This window comes from Nymphalis io, chromosome 21 (assembly GCF_905147045.1).
Source record: "Nymphalis io chromosome 21, ilAglIoxx1.1, whole genome shotgun sequence".
NCBI classification, from domain to species: Eukaryota; Metazoa; Arthropoda; class Insecta; order Lepidoptera; family Nymphalidae; genus Nymphalis; species Nymphalis io.
In genome coordinates this window covers 1,656,794-1,675,629 of record NC_065908.1, presented here as the reverse complement: position 1 = coordinate 1,675,629, position 18,836 = coordinate 1,656,794, and the positions used below count along the sequence as shown (strand labels likewise).

The 18,836-nt window shown below is 32.6% G+C and overlaps 2 protein-coding genes across 3 annotated transcripts in view; one reads left to right on the top strand and one right to left on the bottom strand.

Annotated features, from left to right (window-relative positions):
* Window positions 1-15,253: 15,253 nt before the first annotated feature.
* On the bottom strand, window positions 15,254-18,085 carry LOC126776888 (uncharacterized). Of its 2 annotated transcripts, none has more exons than XM_050499748.1 (4): window positions 17,735-18,085; window positions 17,008-17,502; window positions 16,078-16,300; window positions 15,254-15,386 (listed from the first exon to the last, which is right to left on the bottom strand). In XM_050499748.1, the coding sequence occupies exons 2-4, from the start codon at window positions 17,460-17,462 to the stop codon at window positions 15,330-15,332; spliced, it is 735 nt and encodes a 244-aa protein (XP_050355705.1). In that variant the 5' UTR covers window positions 17,463-17,502; window positions 17,735-18,085; the 3' UTR covers window positions 15,254-15,329. The 2 variants fall into 2 exon arrangements, with proteins under 2 accessions (XP_050355705.1, XP_050355706.1); XM_050499749.1 differs by having other exon boundaries at window positions 17,927-18,085.
* Window positions 18,086-18,600: 515 nt separating this feature from the next.
* The window catches only part of LOC126776739 (UHRF1-binding protein 1-like), a 28,395-nt gene continuing 28,159 nt past the window's right edge, over window positions 18,601-18,836 (top strand). The window contains exon 1 of the mRNA XM_050499455.1: window positions 18,601-18,770. Within this exon, the coding sequence (XP_050355412.1) occupies window positions 18,727-18,770 (44 nt within the window). The 5' untranslated portion in view covers window positions 18,601-18,726. The remainder of the gene's footprint in view (window positions 18,771-18,836) is intronic.

Here is an 18,836-nt window from a genome sequence, read left to right as displayed (position 1 = left end):
TGTATTTATAACAGCAGTAATTGAATCGATGTATAAAAACGACATTAAAATAATGTCGATGTGGTAATCCTGTTATTATAAATACGATAATTAATTTTTTTTCATCATCATGAAATTTTGAATACACTTTGTCAGGGGTAAAAGTGATATACAATACCTCTCCCCAGGAAACAGATCCCCGCTCTTCAAACTAGAGCGATGCTACGGCCGAAAAATAGTTTATGATTATTTAAATATGTACTATAATAAGTACGAGACATCAACTGTGAATCTTTATGATGAGAAGACTCATCAGAACTCGTATTTTGTCCATGGTTAAACAAGCGACAGATCGTTCATCCAGTAGTAAAAGTAAAAGTAACAGCTTGTTAATATCCCACTGCTGGCCTAAGGCCTCCTCTCCCTTTTTGAGGAGAAGGTATGGAATTTATTCCACCACGCTGCTCCAATGCGAGTTGGTGGAATACACATGTAACAGAATTTCAGTGAAATTAGACACATGCATGTTTCCTCACGATGTTTTCCTTTACCGTCAAGCACGAGATGAATTATAATCACAAATTAAGCACATGAAAATTCAGTGGAGCTTGCCCGGCTTTGACCCCACGATTATCGGTTAAGATTCACGCGTTCTTACCACTGGGCCATCTCGGCTATATGTTCATCCAATACACACCGATTTGCTCATTATGTTTTCCTTGACGAGCACGCAGTAAATTATGAACACAAACGCATATGAAAGAATCAATGACTGATCTGGTCTTAACTGCACTTCAGTTATGCAACATTCCAAACGGCGAAATTCTCAAACCGTTTGAAGTGAAAATAGGTAGATCAAGAGAGCAAGGCGGTAGAAATTGTCATAGAATAATTCGTGTTTAATTAAAATGAGTTAGCGCTTTACGAACAATAAAGCCAATGTAATTTTTCTTAATATTATCAATGTATAAGGAGGTTTTATTACTTTTAAGAAATAAGTTATACTTTTTTTTATATTTTCTCTCTTAACATTTTATTCTTGTATATTCTAAGCAGTCCGGTATCTTTTTAAAGTTATATTAAATAAATTTATCGAGTCGGCTGAGAATCTAATAGCTGATAACCTTGACCAATATATGTTGGCCACGCAGTGGTTGAAACTGAAATTAAACCTGTCATTCGATGAGCACATTTTTTAGTTATTTAAATGATGAGTTCCAGATAACGTTCTTACAAATAAAATCGTATTTTGGAAAAAACTGATTGTTAATAAACAGATAGATACAAAATGCTTAAAGCACAAAAAAAATATACAGAATAGCCGTGAACGTACAAAAAGATGTACTTTAGCTCAAAAGAAATACTCAAAAATTAAAACTAAAATGTTCGATGATTAAAATTATATAATTATGACACAATGGCTATGCAGGCAATGTTATGTATGTTAATTCGTTCACTTTTAATTTACCGTTAACAAATCGAACTTTTTTTTCAAGACATATTTTTCAGGAATGCTTAAATAAATTAAGCAAGCAAGACGAATATGATCTCAGAATGTTGTTGAATTTACTGTAATGATTATAACAATGAAACGATTCACGTATCAATGAATAGTGTCACCTCAAGTCATTTTTCGAATTAATGGATTTACAGACACCTGATGGTAAGTGATCACCATCACCCATAGACGTATGGTAAGAAATATTAACCTTTCCTTACATCGCCAATACGCCACCAATCTTGGTAACTAAGATGTTATGTCCCTTGTGTCTATTGTACTGGCTCACTCACTCTTCAAACAGGAGCACACCAATACTAAGTCGGTATTGCTGTTTGGCGGTAATATATATGATTAGTAGGTGGTACATACACAGACGGACTTGCATAAAGCCAAGTTTTATGAGTTAGATACAAAGTGAAGTACAGAATAACACTACTGCTATTTATAAAGCTTTTCCCTACAAATAACTAATTTCAAAAGTTATTCGGGTTTAACAGTCTATGAACCAACCACTTAGAAACATATTGATACATTTTACTTTCATAGATCGTAAAATTAATAAGGTTAACGATCTTTCGTACTAAACATGAGGTAAAGATAATATATAGTTACTAATTTTATATTAACATGTTGAGCAATGGTAAAACATTAACTAAAACAAATGTTTTACTAATCCGACGATCGTAAAAATGAATAAACATAGAAACACTTGAAAAAGAAAATTTAGTTGTCAATCTTAAAGTTTTTTTTAAATTATACTACGTTCATTTGTTTTCGAGACTGTTAAAAATCGCAGCTTTGCCAACCAAAGACTTTTTTTTCCTACTCTGTACGACATAATTTTTCATTATATTGTTTACGAGTTTTCGGGGTTTCGTCCGCATAAAAGGTACCTTATGTACTTTTCTATTTCTGCGACGTATTTAAGAAGTGTAACAAACTAAAAAAAAAAAAACAGGTAAGCAAAGTTGTTTTGATTTTTGTAACCCGCAAATAGACACAATTCAATTTTATTTATTTGTATTCCTAGATGTGTAAATTAGTATTTCACTATTAATTATTTTTATTAGAGTTATGGAAAATTATTTTATGTTATATCGAATAATATAAGAATATAAAATTATATAATATAAAAAATTTCTTTATTATATTTTTCATTCAATAGTATAATTTATATATATTTATTTTTATTTTAATATTAAATATTTATTATAATAAAGATATTATTTGTATAATTATTATTGAATGTAGTTAAATCTAATTTTGCATTCATAGCCTATCTTTTTTTACGTTAATTATAATTTTCATCAAGTACTAGATAATGTTTAGTAAATTAGTAACATATAAGAACTGCATTTACTAGGAGTATGATAATTGCTTTATTGTATGTCATTTATAGATAGAAGGTTGATAGTCAGTAGTTTTCCTAGCGACTCACAAGGAGCACTATTTACAAACAGGAGTTTTGCTATCAGTTACTTACGTTAAGAAAAATTTAGTTTACAATAAAACAATTAAATATTTATTGTAGGTATAAACAATACCTATCAATGAATATAAGAAAATATTTTTTTTCGAAAATAACAAACAAAATTGCATAAGTTTTTATTACAATGTAATATTAGTTAACTACAAAAAATATACATAAAAATAAATGATGATGAATGTTCTCGTTTCCCTGTTTTTGGTCTTGTTTTTATTTCCTCCAGCGATAATTATGCAATTTATTAATTTTAGTTATGTAAATTAAATTAACTGTATAACTCTTGTATATAATATGCTGTACTAACTTTCAAAAAGCGTTTTACAAAACGATGTTAGTTTTCCTAAATAGTAAGTAAATAAACCGTTGGTCAACTAAATTACAACATGTGTAATTTAAATAAGCGTATATAGTGAAACAATTAAAAACACTGATCAAAAATTCAAAAACAAAGTCGTATAAAACAGTTGGTAGGACTTTGTGAAAGCCAAACAGCTATACTTAGTATTGTTGTGAGTGAGCCAGTGTAACTACAGGCACAAGGTACATGCCATCTTAGTTCTCAAGGGTGGTGACAAATTTGCGATATAAGGAATGGTTAATATTTCTTACAGCGCCAATGTATTAGCGTGCTATTAGCCGTGGTGACTTACCATCAAGTGGCCGTCTGCCTACCTATATATAGCTTAAAATGATATATTAAAAGATTTCAATTCGCTTGCCGTTAAACAAACTAATGGAATAAATAATATTATGATAAGGTATAATTGATTAAACGATTTATTTGAGGAAAAAAATATTTCGAAACCATAACACTATGGCAGATTAAATAAAAAATAGTTTCACAAGCTACCGGTGAAACCAAATGATAATTTGTGAATAAGGAAAATTACTAACAATAAATTATTAATGATACCACTTCGAACTATTAGTTCTATGATGATAGCGCACGCGAACGGGTTTGCTATTGGAATAAAATTGTTTGTGTAACGAAAAACTAATCTATATAAATTAAAAAATAACTGACTGACTAAAATATCAAGGCACAGGCCAAACTACTGGAGATACTAAATTTGCCTACGAATTCCTATTACACAGTATGCTAACTAGTAACAAGGTTAAAGTTAAAAAAAAAACAACATTTTAGTAACGCATATACTAAAACGGAACAAATTGAGAACTTATAGTAGACTATACTATCACTGGCATCAAAATTGTCTTCAATATTTCGGGCCATATAATCGTATGGTGGTAGCGCTGGTGGTAGGGCTTTGTGCAAGCTCGTCTGGGTAGGTACCACCCACTCATTAGATATTCTACCGCAAGACAGTAGTACTTAGTATTGTTGTATTCCGGTTTGAAGGGTGAGTGAGCCAGTGTAATTACAGGCACAAGGGACATAAAATCTTAGTTCCCAAGGTTGGTGGCGCATTGGATATGTAAGCGATGGTTGACATTTCTTACAATGCCAATGTCTAAGAGCGTTGGTGACCACTTACCATCAGGTGGCCCATATGCTCGTCCGCCTTCCTATTCTATAAAAGTATGTGTGGAACTGGCATAAAAAATAATAATAATATTTGACCTAAACGTAGTTTTATGTTTAGGCATGAAGCTAACTAAAATCTTATAATGACGCCTCTTAAGCCTCTTTTATTAACTTTAAAAAAACATGCACGCTTCGTAATAGTTCTTCAGGAAAACTGAGGAAAGTCTAAAACTTCAATGTATCCTGGATATGGAAGACGTTGGACAGCCCTACTTTATAATGTATGTGAGGTATAATGATGGCGAACACGACACATGTGGGTCAAGAGACGTACGCCAGAAGGGCGACAGTAAGGCCAAGACTTTGCATTTAAGTCGAGACTGACCTTAAAGGTAACTTATGCAAGTGTTGAGTCTGACAATCTATATTTTATTTATTCAATCACTCAACTTTTTTTTAAATGTATTACCTAGTTAGGAAAATAATGTAAGTAGCCTGAGCAGTATCGGATTTTATCGGAATTCAGTGATGTATGACGAGTTATGACGAGCCGGTTGGCGTGGTTGGTGGATGCTTGCCTTTGTCTTTCACGACGAAGGTTGTGGGTTCGATTCCCACCCAGGACAGACATTTGTGTGCATGAACATGTCTGTTTGTCCTGAGTCTGGGTGTAATTATCTATATAAGTATGTATTTACAAAAGAAAAATAGTATATGTAGTATATCAGTTGTCTGGTTTCCATAGTACAAGCTCTGTACAAGCTTAATTTGGGATCAGATGGCCGTGTGTGAAAAAATGTCCCAGGATATATATCTTTCAGTATGTATATCTTGAATAAAAGCGGTAGAACTTAGTAAAAGTCGGATAGGTAAAACCTATTCATGTGTTATTGTACTATCAACTAACAGTAACGCTTCGTACTGTTCTTTTTAAATTTGAAAAGTAAGTGAACCAGTGTAATAACAAGAGCAAGAAACATATTCGTATGAATATATCGATTGTTGAAAAATTTCGATACTATCCACTTGATATGTTTTATATATTATATAAGATAATATATTTAATCTACTCAAGAAATTTATCTGAACTTTCATTTAACGTGTTTCTTCAACGAGTATTATTAATTTATTACAAATATATTTTCAAGTTTAGAGAAACAAAAACGTTATGGGCATACATTTGTATACATTCGTTCGTTTGCTACGTGGAGATTATTTTAATTCATCTCACTTACATAGATAATATTTCTGTAAAAATAATATTCATGTCATTTATGACAATGGTTACTCGTAATGTTAAGATAACAATATTACTTGCCTAATCTAGGCAAGTATATCAAACTGAAAAACTGGAAATTATTGGTAATGTTTATCATACTAATATCATAAAGAGGAGTTTGTTTCTTTATTTACATTTCCACGCGCGTTCTACATATTAAGTAGTTTCACAGAAATACTCGTAGACTATATAGTACGTTTATACGTTGCTTGTATATATGTATATATAAGTAAATATATCATAAAAATTATTTCACAATAAGTCATATGAAGTAATTGGAATAAAATTACAAATTTATATCTTTAATAAGATAAAATTTTACAAGATAAGCCAAAGATAAATATTTATTTGTTTGTAACATATTAAGGATAATTGAACAAATAAACAGAAAAAGAGATTAAGCTAATCTCTTTATCGTAATTTATAATACTCCTAAAAATAGTTTTATTATGTCACGATGATAACCAGTATTAAATTAATTTTAAAACCTCTTCTATTTAATGAAAGAAAATATAATTCAAGTTAATTGACTTATTGTATGATTTAAAACGTCACACTTTTTTATATGGAATAGGAAGGCGGACGAGCATATGGGCCACCTGATGATAAGTGGTCACCAACGCCCATAGACATTGGCATTGGAAGAAATGTAAACCATCGCTTACATCACCAATGCGCCACCAACCTTGGGAGCTAAGATTTTATGTCCCTTGTGTCTGTAGTTACACTGGCTCACTTACCTCTCAAACCGGAACACAACAATACCAAGTACTGCTGTTTTGCGGTAGAATATCTGATGAGTGGGTGGTACCTACCCAAACGAGCTTGCACAAAGCTCTACCACCAGTAAAATGCAATGGCAGTAACAGCAGTTCACAGAAGAAGTTAAGTAAATGTTCAAGTTTAAAAAATATATATTTGAGAAGCAGCACGCGATAATTTTATGAAACAGCTGCAATAATAAATGTGATAAAATACGTTTTATTATTTTCTCAAGTTATTATATCTCCACAGACGTGCTGTCCGTGCTTTAGTTGTAATTTTTTTATTATTTGAATTTACTTTATTTTTATATGCCTGTATGATTTTATTACCAAGCAGCATAATCATTTGAATGTTGTCATATTGTTATCATGTTTCGTTGAGATATAACATTCCTCTTGGCACATTTCTGCCACGGCAGCCATTCTCATAGGAGTCAAATTGCACAGGACATATTATGTGTACGAATGTAGGTATGACACAAACACAAGTGCACTCTCTATTCGATCACTCTCTGATGGACTCCAACTGATTATTCGTTTGGTTATTTTCGCGCGATCAGACACAACTGGAGTAACCACACCCATAAACAATGGCGATGAAAGAAATATTAACCATTCCTTATATGCCAAGATGGCTCAGTGGTAAGAGCGATCATCTTAACCGATGATCGTGGGTTCAAACCCGGGCAAGTACCATTAATTTTTCATGTGATTAATTTATGATTATAATTAATCTCGTGCTTAACGGTGAAGGAGAACATCGTAAGGAAACCTGCATGTGTCTAATTTCACTAAAATTCTGCCACATGTGTATTCCATCAACCCGCATTGAAGCACCGTGGTGGAATAAGCTCCAAGCCTTTTCGTCAAAAAGGGAGAGGAAGCCTTAGCCCAATAGTGGGACATTCACAGGCTGTTACCTGTTATATGCACCATCAACTTTGGTAACTACAAGTAAGATGTTATGTCTCTTGTGCCGGTAGTTACTGGCTCACACACAATGGAACGCAACAATACTAAGTAAGTTTTACTGTTTAGTGGTAGTATATATGATGAGTGGGTGGTACCTAACAACCAGGTACCACAAAGCAACCAATAATAGATCTGAATAATAAAAGGTATTTCAATATTTTGTCATATTATGGATATTCAAGATTCACAAATTAAATGTTTATCTATAATAAGCTATACGTGAACAACTTAATTTGTTTTTTCCGGATTATTTTATTTATCTGTGAACTTTTCGACTTGATAATCAGTATAGATGTATATCTAAATAGTTAATAATTACAATTTATCAAATAGATAATACTAATATTTGTTTCGACTACCTTTTTGCTCCAGTGACTAATACATATAGATATTAGGCTGAGCCCGAGGTCCTGGGTTCAAGCCCCGGATGGAGTCCAATAACAATATTGGGTTTTTCAGTCCCCCATGCCTTGGAAGGCACCTAAACTACGGTCGTTTCGGATTTGCCGTCTGATCGGATGATTATGAAACCAAGGGAATAGAGAGTGCTCCTGTGTTTGAGCACAGACTTGTGCACTATAATAGGCTTATGTTGAATAATTCGTTTTTGCCCGCGGCTTCGTTCACGTGTAAAAGGGAAGAGAGGCAGATGTACGGTATAATAATAGTAGTCTATGTGGTCACAGGGAGTGTGTGCTTGCATCATAGCAAAATTCATCAACTTCGATTCAATGGCTTAGCCGTGAAAACGTAACAAACTGAATTACTTTCTTACTTTTTTTACTTTTATTTATAATATAAATATAGATTACTGCAACTGCATCGAATTTATTCGAATCCATCCAACCATTTGAGCGTTAGTAAATAAAAAACATTCAACACGCACACTATCGCAATTTATAATATTAGTATATTATTGATAGATTATTTCATTGTAATGAAATGGAAAGATTAGTCTCCAGGAACGTGGGATTGTAATCAACTAGACTGTTATCAAGTCTTATCATAGTTTGGCCTACATCAGACAAACACTATTTATAGAATTATGATTACATTTATAAGTGATATTTGTTTTAAATAAACTTGGTATGACATTTCAATTACATTCCATTACATAACTAGTACTAAGAAGTTTTTTTTTACTTAGAGTACGTTTTTGGCTTTACTAATGTTTTGGCTTTATGAATACGATAGACGCAAAAGTTGTTTTAAAACACAAGCAGTTTGATATCTAAGCGATACATACAGATGTATTCATCTTATTCACGGTTTTCCATGTATTCCCGTGTTATTTTTGGTTTTTGGCAGAATTTTTTATTCTTATTTATTCAATATGTACAATATTTGTTTTAGTTTTGTTTTGATTTATTTAGTGAAAACTCACCTGTATATTATTTTGTTTTACTCTGTGTTTTTTTATTAGATTTGATGTGTGTTTGATTTAATTTTATATGTTTGTTTGTCTAGAGTTTATGTTTGTTAGTTTAAGCAGCACCCAAACAAGCTGACAAGGCTTGTGGGTGTCAAGAATAAAGGTAAACATTGATATTTTGTTGTTAATAAATAAAATAAATAAATCGATTTTATTAGGACAATCAAAAGTAGACACAGTAAATCACATCGAAACAATAGTACATTTTGAAGTACTATAGTCTTATTACTAATATTATATGAATAATGAAACAAAGATGCCTTTGAGTCCACAATTTAAAACTTTTAAATTATAGTCGTTTTAAATTTCCTCGTCATTATGTCGCATAATAGAGTTTTGGCTTGGCACTTATTTTAATATCGTTGTATATTTACGATGTCGATAAGTGCCTTGCAAATGTCGATACATCGCATCTGTTGCGACGCAGAATACATGACATAATGTGTACAGATAAATCACCTTGGAGATTTTTATGCGTTTGTGTGCAATCGGTACAACAGTGACTAAAATCGGAAAAAACCAGTTTGTTCAAATACGTTTCACTTTTGTCAAACTCACTAGATTTGAATGTGCTTAACTTTATTTATCAGTTAATCAGTAATGTATAATTTTAATTGTTATATAACTACTATTAATATATTATGTTAAAAAGGTTATCAAATTTTATAAGTTACATATATACATACATTATATTTAGTATCCAAAAATATATTTAGGTTAAAAAAAATATAACTTAATTAATGAAACTTTTTTTAAAGTAGAGAAGATTTAGGATAATGCAGTCTAAAAACGAGAATTAACTACTTTAATTTATGAAGACTTGACCAGTTCAAATATTAAATATAATAATAATATATAATCTTTAAAATATCTGCATTTACCTGTAGTTTGTATTATATTATTAAAGTAGTATGTAATAAGTCAAATATTTAGCTAATGTGTTCAATGTTTTGCGTCGCGATAAATGAATGAAATGATATGTCAATAAATAAAAACAATATTGCGGTAAAGATATATGTCATTTAATACTTCTAGATTATAACGGGATTTTACGGTGGGTTACATGCAAATTGATTTCAAGTATTTCGAAAGCAATACCGTAGGGAATGTCCCTACAAAACGCCTATCCATGATATATAAAACAAATACGTGTGTTTCCCTTTATATTAACATCAACGATTTTGTATAAACTAAACAATATAAATTATTTTGAAAAAATATTATTATCATACATTTTACGATTAAGAAAATATTTTTACAAACAACTTTTTAATTCAACACATTTCTAAAGCCGTAAGAATACATTAATAGAAGTATTGTAAAATATTAACTTATCACTATCTTATAAGTGTTTATTATCTGTAATATGGAAAAATAAATGATGTGTTGGGTTTTTAACGATATTATCACAATCTAAATAAAATTATGATTTCATTCATAAACTCAACCGATTTTAATGAAATAAATACGATTAATAAGACAGTTATTTGCATTTGTATTTTTTTACCGTTTTGAAGATTACCCCGGACATAGAGAGACGAAAAGAAAAAATATATCGTTTTGATTACTCGCAAATTGGTATATAAAATTAAACATTACATGTTATTTAGAAATCATATACTTCAATTTTATTTGTTTGTAAAGATTTTACTTTTAAAATATTTTCAAAAACAACATTTTTATCGGGTGCCAGATTTACCTACCTACTAGTCTTGTAGTCAGCCTTGACAGTCTCGTAGATCATAAAAATAAATTTAATTAATTTTATGCTTTATATTAAAATTACGCAAAATATCGAAAAGCAATAAGAAATTAGTAGAGCGTAAATACACAACAAAATTAAAATAGGTAGTAGGTTTAAAGTTACACTTAAAAATGTTACTATAGCAATGCACGCGTAAGTAAAGACGTAATGTATGTGTTGACTATATGATTAGTTGTATAAATGTTTAAACAATTGTATTTTTAAATGAACTGTCAAGGTTAAAATATATATTGTCTCGCTTTGCAGACCGTTTCAAATTGGTTCATAACGAATAATAAAAAAAAATTGGAAAGTCTATCTCGAAATAATTACAACTGAAAAGTGTACCAATTAAGCATAGAGATTATGGAAGCTATATCACTTTTTGTGTCTTATGAGATAAATGTAAATAGATTAAGATTAACGCAGAATTATCTATGACTATTTTAGGCTGCTTACTAAAGGCCTTGTGCCTCTTTGTAGCTCTACAGTTCCCGAAAAAAGCAACTATCTTTTTTTTAAATATATATTTGCCGGGAGGGCAAATGACTCTACTCAGTACAGTCAGTCTGCCAGTACAGATGGGAAGAATGTTCTGCACTCTCCGTCGCCTTACCGGCCCGCAAGATGAAAATTCACGCCTCCTTTGAATAACCCGGGTTGTAAGAGGAGGGGAACACGTGAGCTGGTAAGGAATTCCATTTTTTGGATGTGCGACAAAGAAAGGAGTTGCCAAATATCTTTGTGCGCGATGGAATTGATGTGACAGTTAGGCGGTGACATCGAGAGCCAGCTCGCGTAGACTTATGAAGGCAGGGGGAAGCAGGAATTCATAATTTATTTCCTTTCCGTAGACAGAGAAACTAATCTCTGTCTACGTTCCTTTCAGTTTATAAAGGTTGAAGTTTAAAGTTTGAAAGGACAGAAAAATAGTTTCATTAGTGCCGTTACAATGAAATCGTATAAAGGAATATTAAAAGTGAAGACTTATGCTACCTATCCTAAGCTAGTAACTAACTAATTAGCTTACCTTTAAAACAAACTCCAAAACTGCTTAGTATTTTGTGAGTGATTATTATTACAGCTGTGAATAATTATTAGTCTCGCAAAATTTTATTTCATCTTCAAATTCGTTATTTCTCAAAAAGGATATAAACATTTGTTCTGCGTAATAATCAACGTTATTCAAAATAATTCTACATTTTAAACGGGTTAAGATAACTCTACCGATCATTTTCGTGGAAGGCTTTTAAGTGTTACCTAGTGTTATCATCATCGAGGAACTTTTGAGTGGATAGTATGAGCACTTCAGTACATTATTTCTTATAAGCAATGACCGTTACTAGTTTGTTATAAAATAAAAATGTATATCTGTTACTTTTATTATATTTTTAAGATTTGATACAAAACAAATTAGATAATAAATATTTTCTGTCGTCTTTAAAAATCATCCAATATTGTACAGAGTAATTAACAACATTTGTTTATGTTTCTCTAACTCAATAAATCTGTATATATTTATATGATGTCCTTCCCCCTGCCCGATTTCTAGCACGGCGACCATCTGACTGGATATTACAGTGTGTACGCATACACGGGAACATTATCTATTATCAGGCTTTAGGCCCAGGATGAACAGCTTCACGTGCTTTCCGAGGCAAGAGAATGTAAATACTGCGAATTGCCAAATCAATTACTGACAATCTTTCAAAAAAAAAAAACTCAATAACTTTTGGCTTACAATGTCGTAATAAAATAAAGAATACGAAATAATGTTACGATTGCTTAATATTCATTCTTAGAATTATATAAAGAGTGAAAAAATATACTTATGTAAAATAAATTACACCAGAACCTGCAGAAAATTTGAGACGAAATAGAATAAACAAGAAACCGCATTGAAACCCATTTCCGTTCAATAACATGATTAATGGCGATGTTATTGTTTAGTATTCTCATGAAGTGTTTACGGCGGAGTAGTAATTAAATTGCTCGCACGACCTTCGACCTCCTCAGGCTTATCATCAGTTCTTGACTGTGTTCTCTATTTAGGAAATTCACGTATCGCCAAATATATACCTTATTTATGTAAAACACATATTTAGCTACGTGTCTTTTTAAAACTTATTTTCCTATCTATTATTAAGGTGTGTATTAAAATGTGTAAAATAAACATTTAAATAAATAATGTTTACAACGCTTCACGCGGGCGGAAACTAGTAAACTATAAAATACATATCCTAAAACATAATATTTTATATATTCGCTTGGCATGTATATATAACACTAAAATGTCCTCCAGACCGATTTTGGTCACGGCGCGGCGGCCAATCTCAAGAGAGATTAGCCAACTACTCAGAAGATATTATAGTGCACATGTGTGCGCGCAAACACAGGAACATGCATGATGATGTATATATATAGCCATTTTTTTTCTCGCAGTGGAAACCTTCAGAAAGGTGGGTACCTATGGGGGTGGAACCGGGTTATGTGGGATTCCTACCCACTAAAACCACTGCGATGGCGGTCCTCAGCACGGATCGGAAAGGCAGCGAGATCGTGTTGATATAACGCATCCGCGGCCTCTCCCGTGCTTTGCTCCGCTCGTGGTTCGGCAAAGCTTTCATCAGGGGGTGAACCTCGCCCCCCCCCCCCCCCCCGCACTCCTCGCTAGTGCGTACGGCAGCGTGAGGCCACCCCGGCTGCCGTCCTCCACAGGGCCGTCTGAAATAGGACACGCGAGGCCCCCACTTCACGCATCCACGGCCCCAGGGTTACGCCCTATCTTTTAAGCCCCGGGCATCTGGGCTATGGGAGGGCCGAGACGACACCGTCGTCAGCAGGATCGGTCCTTTCCCGTTCCCGCTCCGCCTTCTCCTTCTGGACAATGACGCTCTCACAGAAGGAGGCTACGGCCCTCCACGCCGATTCCCTGGGACAGGTCTTGTCCGACTTCACGGACCAGCATCTCCCTCTCCGCACTCCACGCGGGGCACACCTCCAACGTATGCTGAGCGGTGTCCCGATCCGCGCCACAGTGGTGACACATCACCGTCGATTCGCGTCCGATCTTACACAGGTATTCTCCGAAATAACCGTAACCGGTAATATAGCCACTAGCCCAACGAGGCAGTCAATACAATATAATACTTTATCCTTTATACCTACTATGATATATACACCATCATCACGACAAATACATTTTCTTTATAACAAAACACTAAAATTTTGATTTAATAATTAATAACGTTAGGTAAATCAGTTTAACAAAATTACTCTTATCAATAAAGAAAAGCACATCACAGGCAAAGTATGTTTACCTATATACATAATTTATTAAATTATATAAAGTTTGTAAAAATATATTTTTTATATTTCCATGACAGAAAAATTATAAACCTTTGTGTTATCATGAATTTATGTTTATTACCTAGAGCCAGTAAAAATTAATGTAATAAAAAACAACTATACATTATATTAGCGGAAGCGCAATTTAAGGCTGACTTTGTACCATTCCACATCTAGCGTCATTATTAATCTGTCATGCGCCCGTTTTCTTTTGTTATCTGTTAACATGAATTGCTCAGACTGCACATTTTGACCACGTTCTTAAGATAACAGGTTAGAAAGCAATGTAAATCTGATATCTAATTAAATTATACAATAATAAGTATTTCAAAGTAATACTTATTAGCGAGTTCATATGTTGCTGTTATGTTTTTGATTTTTTAATATAAGTAGGTAAATGGTAAGATGGGCATGCTCATTTTCCCCACCGCCCATAGATATAGGCGCCGTACATAATATTTACCATCCCTTACATCACCAACGCGCTACCAACCTTGGGAACTAAGATGTTATGTCCCTTGTACCTATAGTTACACTGGCTCACTTAACCTTCTAACCGGAACACAACTATTAGAATATCTGATGAAGTGGTTGTACCTACCCAGCCATACGGGCTTTTTTTTTATAGAATAGGAAGGTGGACTAGCATATGGGCCACCTGAAGGTAAGTGGTCACCAAACGCCCTTAGACATTGGCATTCTAAGAAATGTCAACCATCGCTTATAGCCAATGCGCCACCAACCTTGGGAACTAAGATTTTATGTCCCTTGTGCCTGTAATTACACTGGCTCACTCACCCTTCAAACGGTTTTGCGGTAGAATATCTGATGAGTGGGTGGTACCTACCCAGACGAGCTTACACAAAGCCCTACCACCAGTGATTGTGGCAGTGGGCTTACACACAGACCAACCACCCAGAAATTATATTCGTATACAGTACAGAGCGTAAGACAGCCCTTTCCATTTATTATCTATCATAGGCAAAAATGTATTCTAATTAAACTAAAATCATATTTTTTTTAACTTATGTATGTTTAATTATATATGTTATTGAATAATTAAACATAGGTAAAATAGTAAGCTTGTAGTAGAAAAACTAATAATATAATAAATAGTAAAACAAAAACTTAAAATAAACTAATAAAAACCTAAGGAACTGGTTACTTTGAGCAAGTGTATCGCTTCTATGTTGAATAAAGACTTCGTGACTTTGATTGCATCATGAAAATTGTTTAAATTTTAAGTGAATTAAAAGGCATAATAAAAACAGTGGTATAAAATATATTCAACAAAGCATTGTAATGTCCTGCGCCCGCGCACCGGACGCGACATCTGTATCAACGACGGATGCTGCACGCTGAAGACTTGGCACGCTGAATTTTCTTTAGCAATATCTGGAACAGAAGTAAAAAAAACCGTTGCTCATTTAAAAAAATATTAGTGTATTTTTTAAAATTATTATCACTAAGTACATAACGACAATTTAAAATCCATCCATAAGTCATTCATTTTCAAATAAATACGATTTATTTAGATGATAGTTACTTTACAGCATTCCTATATAATTTAATTATTATTATATTTTTACAGAATTCTACATTTATTCGCAGACCCGGACTTAAGCCTTAAATTTGAAGCCCCAATTCCAAGTGGTAGAGTAAAATTATATTTATTTTGGCTGGGTGAGACCCCTCGGCTAGCGGGCCCCTGGTCTTGTAGGCGTATGCATAAATCCAGAACTGTTTATTCATATTATGGCTGATGTCGATTTTGAGATTTTGATAACTTCCTGCTAATAAATTATAGCAATTATTCAGAATAGTGCATTGCCTTTTTTATTGGAAAATATAGACTTGAAACTCAAAATGACAAGTTCATAATCATCGTTTTAAAATTTTATACAACACATTAATTATGCAGTAATACTCTAAATTAAAAAATAAAACCACATTTAATAGCCAGTTCATGCACCGTCAATGCGTCGCCAACCATAAGATCTGAGATGTTTTGTCTCTTTAACCTATAATTACACTGACTGACGACTTCTAATCCGAAACTTTAATCTAATAAGGATAAAATATGGACCATGTTGTCGTGATCAATTTTTCTCTGCTGCATCTTCCTGTGAACGGCGGCCGGCGGCAGCGGACGTCGATGAGGATGTTCCCGGTTCGGTATTGAGGACTTTTTCTGATTTCTCGCACTCAGGATCTTATTTAAGAGTATGTGGTTGTGTCGTTCTATTTCACGTAATCTTTCGTTCGTGAATGACATGTTGATCCGGCGTGTCGACGGTACTGATATCGAACTGAAAATTTGAATTCATTTTTATAATATATTAATATTATATATATATATATTTCCGTAACCGTAACAGCCTGTGAATGTCCCACTGCTGGGCTAAAGGCCTCCTCTCCTCTTTTTGAGGAGAAGGTTTGGAGCTTATTCCAATATTATTTAATATATAATTATTATTCTTTGGACCATGTTAACATCTCATAAACCCCTAATTTGTGACAGCAACACAAAGCATTCCTTACATAATACATAGCTATTGAGTAAGTATTATTTACCTATACTGGCTAAAACTAGGCCTTGAATAAGAAAATTAAAAAGTAAATAAACATGTGCTTTACTCTTATATCTCTTTACTAACTAAAAATGTCTGAAGGTCAGAAATACATAATGTTCGAGTAATAAATATTTTTAAGGGATTTTCTGGGTTAGTAAGTTTTTTAGTGAGTGGATTTCAATCTGGTCCTATTACGAATAAATTACTGCTTTTGATTATTTAGTATTATTTAAACACTAGCTTCTACTTCGGTCTAGCCACGGACCTGCTTGTGAGATGAGTGGGCAGTATGCTATGTATAAAGTTAGGGTATAAGCTAACTCTATTCCAGATTTAATCCAAATCCATTGAGTAGTTTTTGTGTCAAAGAATAACAAAGATTCATATTTACAAATATTATTTATAATATTCATAGGATAAATTTATCATGCTAAAACACTCACCCATAATCAGTGGACCTGCCAGAAACAGACGGAGGTTTATGTGTAGACATTGATGACTGACTTTTTGCTAATTTAACAGAAGACTTATTGACATGACTTTCCTCTGGGCTATTTTTGATAATAGTTCTACTTTTCTGCTCTACCTCTGTGTCACTTCCTTCCTCTTCAAATTCATCTGAATAATGAATGTCTTCATTATCATGACCATGTTCATCATTTTCATTAACTGTCCCTGATTCTTCATACACACAAGTTTCAACACATATGTTCGGTGGTCGTTTAACAGCATCAACTATGCAACCCATTTCAGACAATTCTTTTGACAGTTCATCGACCTCGTTATTGTTCTCCTCCTGGTAAAACTGTTTACATTTCATTTTATGAGTATCGCCAGAGGAGAACTCGCTGTCTAAATACCCACTGATTGTTTCTAAGTTGCTCTCGGCAAGTGACATTGTGTAAGCGTGCCACTAAGTCTAATATGCCAGTCAGCAGCTAAAAATAGAGTAAAAATGTGCATAGTTTAGTATTGTGAGTTTTGTAAATTATTGTGTCCTTACCATTTTTTCAAAATATTTATAATAGATTATAGTTATACATATAGTTATTTAGATTATAATTATATATATAGTTTGTTTTTCTATGCCAATATCGTATCAAGCGTCATTACAATCTAAAGTTCATTAAAAATAATTGTAATCAGATAACATTACGGAATTATACTCACTACAATATTTTATTATATCAGTATTCAACTTCCTGTTGAAATATTTGTAAATAAACACTAATTTCTGATGTAGATAAATATTAAATTAATTAAAGCGCAAATACGAAACTACCAACAAAAACGAAAAAAATCGTAAAAGTATAGAAATAATTTTGTTATTATGTCAAACTATTTTTGTTTTTAGAATCTTACAATAATGAAAATGAAGACAACCAAAAACTGTCAGATTATAGAAAGACACCTAAAATCCTCTTCGAATAACAATTATTTCAGTCTTATTGCAATATTGAACAAATAGACAATTGATAAAAAAATCAATAGCAAACGTAACAACAACCAAACAAATATCGCGCCATTTGGTCATTGACTGTTGTCACTCTATTTCAGTGCTACCATATGAAAAATTGCAATATTACAAAATATGATATCGTACCTCCAAAACATAATTCTATTTTTTATTAATCTAAAGGCTATTTTATTATATATATTAAAAAAATGTAGGTGCTGATATTTTTAATTAGATAAGATTTAATTTTTTCTTAAAAATATGGGAACTCCCCATCACTGACAACACTATTTTTAATATCACTCTTGATTCTACTCCTTCAATCATTAGTTCAATCCAGTAAGTTTCTTTACACGCGAGATCGAATGAAAGGAATTCAACATGAAATTGTTTTTTATTTGTTGATTTTCAATTTATTATAATTTTTTTTAAATTCGGAAATTATTCCTTTTTTTTTAATTATAAAATGGTGAAATAAAGTTCTATTTGTTATCTTTGCTCATTATGCGTGAAAGTAACAATCGAATGTTCGCCCAGCTGGTCCAGTTGTCATGATTGACAATTACTTCGTAAACTCATTCACCAGTCATTCATAAACGTAGAAGAAAGAAAATATCTTTGAATGGGCAGAGAAAATTAATAGTGTAAAATAATGATTTCTCGTTAAAATTCAGCTCTAAAATTTTCTTTATAAAATAACTTCAATATGGTAACTATAATAAAGAATCAGCTGCTGAAACATCTATCGAGGTACGCTGTTGGACGTATATTTAAATTTATGAAAAATTATGGCTCCAAACTGTAATTTAATAAAAT

Excerpts from the sequence above, each read along its gene's own strand:
- LOC126776888 (XM_050499748.1), bottom strand. The coding sequence starts at position 17,462 with ATGTCACTTGCCGAGAGCAACTTAGAAACAATCAGTGGGTATTTAGAC. Across the intron at positions 16,301-17,007 it reads GGCAGGTCCACTGATTATGG|TTCGATATCAGTACCGTCGA; the intron begins GTGAGTGTTTTA and ends TCAAATTTTCAG. Across the intron at positions 15,387-16,077 it reads AAATTGATCACGACAACATG|ATATTGCTAAAGAAAATTCA; the intron begins GTCCATATTTTA and ends CTTCTGTTCCAG.